The sequence below is a fragment of the Xenopus tropicalis genome, unplaced genomic scaffold (genome assembly GCF_000004195.4).
Source record: "Xenopus tropicalis strain Nigerian unplaced genomic scaffold, UCB_Xtro_10.0 Sca19, whole genome shotgun sequence".
Lineage (NCBI taxonomy): Eukaryota > Metazoa > Chordata > Amphibia > Anura > Pipidae > Xenopus > Xenopus tropicalis.
In genome coordinates, this window is record NW_022279365.1 from 26,065 (window position 1) to 32,064 (window position 6,000).

At 56.4% G+C, this 6,000-nt stretch overlaps 1 protein-coding gene across 1 annotated transcript; it reads left to right on the forward strand.

Moving 5' to 3' along the window:
• Positions 1-3,878: 3,878 nt before the first annotated feature.
• Positions 3,879-5,256, forward strand: LOC116408205 (zinc finger CCHC domain-containing protein 3-like). Its single transcript, XM_031894903.1, has one exon. It carries the CDS (start codon positions 4,057-4,059, stop codon positions 5,137-5,139), a length of 1,083 nt encoding a protein of 360 aa, XP_031750763.1. The 5' UTR covers positions 3,879-4,056; the 3' UTR covers positions 5,140-5,256.
• The last annotated feature ends 744 nt before the right edge of the window (positions 5,257-6,000 follow it).

Genomic DNA, 6,000 nt, shown 5'->3' on the forward strand with positions numbered 1-6,000 from the left:
GTAAACCCAGCACACATAACCCACACCTACCAATCTATACACTCACATACATAAACTATAAATACAACCACTAGTACTAACTGTAGGTATTAGTATCACAATAGCCTTGGATATTCTGATTGTTCAAGAACTCATCCAGGCCCCTCTTATAGGCATTAACAGAGTCTGCCATTACCCCATCTCTAGGGGCATTCCACAACCCCCTCACTGCCCTCACCGTGAGGAACCCCCTACCCAACATCCCCCGGCAGGGCATTCCCCAGCCCCTCACTGCCCTCACCGTGAGGACCCTGGCAGAACCGTGAGGAACCCCCTACCCATCCCCGGCAGGGCATTCCCCAAAGGCATTCACTGCGGAACCCCCTACCCAACATCCCCGGCAGGGCATTCCCCAACCCCTCACTGCCCTCACCGTGAGGAACCCCCTACCCAACATCCCCGGCAGGCATTCCCCACCCCCTACTGCCTCACGTGAGGAACCCCTACCCAACATCCCCGGCAGGGCATTCCCCCTCAAGGAACCCCCTTCCCCCCTCACTGCCCTCACCGTGAGGAACCCCCTACCCAACATCCCCCGGCAGGGCATTCCCCAACCCCTCACTGCCTCACCGTGAGGAACCCCTACCCAACATCCCCGGCAGGGCATTCCCCAACCCCCTCACTGCCCTCACCGTGAGGAACCCCCTACCCAACATCCCCCGGCAGGGCATTCCCCAACCCCTCACTGCCCTCACCGTGAGGAACCCCCTACCCAACATCCCCCGGCAGGCATTCCCCAACCCCCTGCCCTACCAACATCCCCGCAGGGCATTCCCCAACCCCCTCACTGCCCTCACCGTGAGGAACCCCCTACCAACATCCCCGGCAGGGCATTCCCCAACCCCCTCACTGCCCTCACCGTGAGGAACCCCCTACCCAACATCCCCCGGCAGGGCATTCCCCAACCCCTCACCGTGAGGAACCCCCTACCCAACATCCCCCGGCAGGGGCATTCCCAACCCTCACTGCCCTCACCGTGAGGAACCCCTACCCAACATCCCCCGGCGGCATTCCCCAACCCCCTCACTGCCCTCACCGTGAGGAACCCCCTACCAACATCCCCCGGCAGGGCATTCCCCAACCCCCTCACCGTGAGGAACCCCCTACCCAACATCCCCCATTCCCCAACCCCCTCACTGCCCTCACCGTGAGGAACCCCTACCAACATCCCCGGCAGGGCATTCCCCAACCCCTCACTGCCCTCACCATGAAAACCCCCTACCCAACATCCCCCGGCAGGGCATTCCCCAACCCCCTCACTGCCCTCACCGTGAGGAACCCCTACCCAACATCCCCCGCAGGCATTCCCAACCCCTCACTGCCCTCACCGTGAGGCCCCCCTACCCAACATCCCCCCAGCAGGGCATTCCCCAACCCCCTCACTCCTCACCGTGAGGAACCCCCTACCCAACATCCCCCGGCAGGGCATTCCCCCCTCACTGCCTCACCATGAAAAACCCCTACCCAACATCCCCGGCAGGGCATTCCCCAACCCCCTCACTGCCCTCACCGTGAGGAACCCCCTACCCAACATCCCGGCAGGGCATTCCCCAACCCCCTGCCCTCACCGTGAGGAACCCCTACCAACATCCCCCGGCAGGGCATTCCCAACCCCCTCACTGCCCTCACCGTGAGGAACCCCTACCCAACATCCCCGGCAGGGATTCCCCAACCCCCTCACTGCCCTCACCGTGGGAACCCCCTACCCAACATCCCCCGGCAGGGCATTCCCCAACCCCGTCACTGCCCTCACCGTGAGAACCCCTACCCAACATCCCCGGCAGGGCATTCCCCAACCCCCTCACTGCCCTCACCGTAAGGAACCCCTACCCAACATCCCCCGGCAGGCATTCCCCAACCCCTCACTGCCCTCACCGTGAGGAACCCCTACCCAACATCCCCGGCAGGGCATTCCCCAACCCCCTCACTGCCCTCACCGTGAGGAACCCCTACCCAACATCCCCGGCAGGCATTCCCAACCCCTCACTGCCCCACCGTGAGGAACCCCCTACCCAACATCCCCCGGCAGGGCATTCCCCAACCCCGTCACTTCCCTCACCGTGAGGAATCCCCTACCCAACATCCCCCGGCAGGGATTCCCCAACCCCCTCACTGCCCTCACCGTGAGGAACCCCCTACCAACATCCCCGGCAGGGCATTCCCCAACCCCCTCACTGCCCTCACCGTGAGGAACCCCCTACCCAACATCCCCCGGCAGGGCATTCCCCAACCTCACTGCCCTCACCATGAGGAACCCCCTACCCAACATCCCCCGGCAGGGCATTCCCCAACCCCCTCACTGCCCTCACCGTGAGGAACCCCCTACCCAACATCCCCGGCAGGGCATTCCCAACCCCCCTCACTGCCCTCACCGTGAGGAACCCCTACCAACATCCCCGGCAGGGCATTCCCCAACCCCCTCACTGCCCTCACCATGAAAAACCCCCTACGCTGCTTCAAATGGAAGCTCCGTTCCTCTAATCTAAAGGGGGGGGGGGCCTCTGGTGCATTGATTGTTTTTATGGTAAAAAAGAACCCCCACATCTGTTACTGTTACTGCCCCATACTCACTGTTACTGGCCCCATACTCACTGTTACTGCCCCCCATACTCACTGTTACTGCCCCCATACTCACTGTTACTGCCCCCATACTCACTGTTACTGCCCCCATACTACTCACTGTTACTGCCCCCCCATACTCACTGTTACTGCCCCCCCATACTCACAGTTAATGCCCCCCATACTCACTGTTACTGCCCCCATACTCACTGTTACTGCCCCCATACTCACAGTTAATGCCCCCATACTCACTGTTACTGCCCCCATACTCACTGTTACTGCCCCCCATACTCACTGTCACTGCCCCCATACTCACTGTTACTGCCCCCTACTCACTGTCACTGCCCCCATACTCACTGTCACTGCCCCCATACTCACTGCACTGCCCCATACTCACTGTTACTGCCCCTGCCCCCCATACTCATGTTACTGCCCCCATACTCACTGTACTCACTGCCCCCATACTCACTGTCACTGCCCCCCATACTCACTGTTACTGCCCCCATACTCACTCTTACTGCCCCCCATATTCACTGTCACTGCCCCCCCATACTCACTGTTACTGCCCCCTACTCACTGTCACTGCCCCCATACTCACTGTCACTGCCCCATACTCACTGTCACTGCCCCCCATACTCACTGTTACTGCCCCCCACTACTGCCCCCCATACTCACTGTTACTGCCCCCCATACTCACTGTCACTGCTGCCCAAACTCACTGTCACTGTCCCCCCATACTCACTCACTGCCCCCATACTCACTGTTACTGCCCCCCATACTCACTGTTACTGCCCCCATACTCACTGTTACTGCCCCCATACTCACTGTCACTGCCCCCCCATACTCACTGTTACTGCCCCATACTCACTCTTACTGCCCCCATACTGTCACTGCCCCCCCATACTCACTGTCACTGCCCCCATACTCACTGCCCCACTCACTGTCACCCCCCATACTCACTGTTACTGCCCCCCATACTCACTGTTACTGCCCCCCATACTCACTGTTACTGCCCCCCATACCACTGTCACTGCTGCCCAAACTCACTGTCACTGTCCCCCCATACTCACTGTCATGCCCCCCATACTCACTGTTACTGCCCCCATACTACTGTTACTCCCCATACTCACTGTTACTGCCCCATACTCAACTGTTACTGCCCCCCCATACTCACTGTTACTGCCCCCATACTCACTGTCACTGCCCCCATACTCACTGTACTGCCCCCCCTACTCACTGTCACTGCCCCCCATACTCACTGTCACTTCTCGGCCTTTTGGCTAAGACCAAGTGTAGAGATACAGGAGGTCTTGGCCGGAGGTGCTCGGAAACATCGCCCCTTGGCCTTGTGGCATCGGCACATAGTGTCTTAAGCCACATGCTGCTTTTGGGGGGCGTTCTATTCCGGGCAACGGGGGGCGATCACCCTACACTGCAGTGTAAACTGTGAGTGTTACTATGGCGACTGAAGATGGTTCAGTTCCCGCTTTCGTTCGAGTGAAGAACTCAATCCGAGTCATCGCTGCGAATCCCGAGAATCTGGAGAGAGGATTGGCCTATGTCGTGCAGGTCATCTTGGAGGATTTCGGTCGAGTCGTGAAGAGGGAGATATTGGCGATCCAGGACTACCCTAAGAGAGGCGTATACGATGTCACCTTCGGTGGAGAGGGCGTCTACCGTAGCTTCATGGGAATCCTGCAGGTGTTTTCGAATGACCCTCGCTTGGATGGCTTTAAGATCTTGCCCCATTTCGCTGAAGAGGAAAGGTTTTTGGTGATCAAGTCGTATTCACCTTTTGTTCCTTTAAAGGAAATTGAAGCAGTACTGGGAAGGTATTGTAAAAAACTTGCTTTTGTAGGAAAGATCCTGAACGAGCTGGGGATCTGGACCTTGAAGTATAGGTTCAAGGCAGTTTTCGAGAAGGATACTTACCCACCTGCGAGATTTCGGCTTGGCACGGTGAACATCGACTGTTTCTTTAACGGGATGCCTGTATTCTGCAAGAGATGTCGTCAATATGGACATGCGATGGAAGGCTGCACTCTATGTCAGAACTGTGGTAAGGATGGACATGATGGTAAGTCCTGTCCCATAGCAAAAAAGTGTAATTTTTGTCTGCAGGGAGGACACTTATATGGAGGATGTCCTCAAAGGAAAGTCGAGAAAGCTGCTGGAGACCCTGTTATGCCGTCTACCTCGGTGGATCTTGTTTCCCCACTGTCTGATGGTGAGGTGTCCATAGAGAAAGATTCAAAAGGACAGCTGGTTGTAAAAAGGATAAAAACAGTGAAAGGGAAGAAAAAACCCGAAGTAAGTCCTGTTTTTGTTGAGTCCAGTGAAACTGTTGTGGTTGAATCTCGTTCTAGGGGAGAAAAACTCTATAAATTCTACAAAGGGAAAAATACTGCAGAAATTAAAGATGCTGTGGAAGGATGGTCAGATTCGGATGAATACGAGGCTATGGATAAGATTATTAGTGGTACTCAGGAAAATAAAGATATCCGAAAAGCAGTACTGAGTTATATCAGAGGTTTAATGTAAACTTTTTAATTAAAAAACAAAAATATATATAATAAAAATAAAAAATATTGGTTTCCTATGATTTTGTAAAAGTGATTGGTGGTTTATTCACTATGAAACTTTTATTACTGATTGAAACCTTATTTTAATGCAGAGGCAGCAGAAAGTAGAGGGCGCCACGGATTGCTAGCCGCCAAGGCTAGCTAAACTGGCTGGCCCTCTGCGGCCCTCTGCGGCCCTCCGCTCTCCCTATGCTAATGCAGAGGCAGCAGAAAGTAGAGGGCGCCGCGGATTGCTAGCCGCTAAGGCTAGCTAAACTGACCGGCCCTCTGCGGCCCTCCGCTCTCCCTATGCTAATGCAGAGGCAGCAGAAAGTAGAGGGCGCCGCGGATTGCTAGCCGCCAAGGCTAGCTAAGCTGGCCGGCCCTCTGCTCTCCCTATGCTAATACAGAGGCAGCAGAAAGTAGAGGGCGCCGCGGATTGCTAAGGCTAGCTAAGCTGGCCGGCCCTCTGCTCTCCCTATGCTAATGCAGAGGCAGCAGAAAGTAGAGGGCGCCGCGGATTGCTAGCCGCTAAGGCTAGCTAAACTGGCCGGCCCTCTGCGGCCCTCCGCTCTCCCTATGCTAATGCAGAGATTGCTTCTCGGCCTTTTGGCTCAGACCAAGTGTAGGACTGAGTCAGAGGTGCCCAGGAACATTGCCCCTTGGCCTTGTAGCATCGGCTATCAGCCTTAAGCTACATGCTGCTTTTGGGGGGCCTTCTACCCTGGGCAACGGGAAGTGATCACCCTTCACTGCAGTGATAACCCTGATCTGGGGGGGAAACTGCGAGTGTTTCTTGAGATGGCAGCGAAAGATGACGTCGTTCCTGTTTTCGTCAGAG

Excerpts from the sequence above, each read along its gene's own strand:
- LOC116408205 (XM_031894903.1), top strand. The coding sequence starts at position 4,057 with ATGGCGACTGAAGATGGTTCAGTTCCCGCTTTCGTTCGAGTGAAGAAC.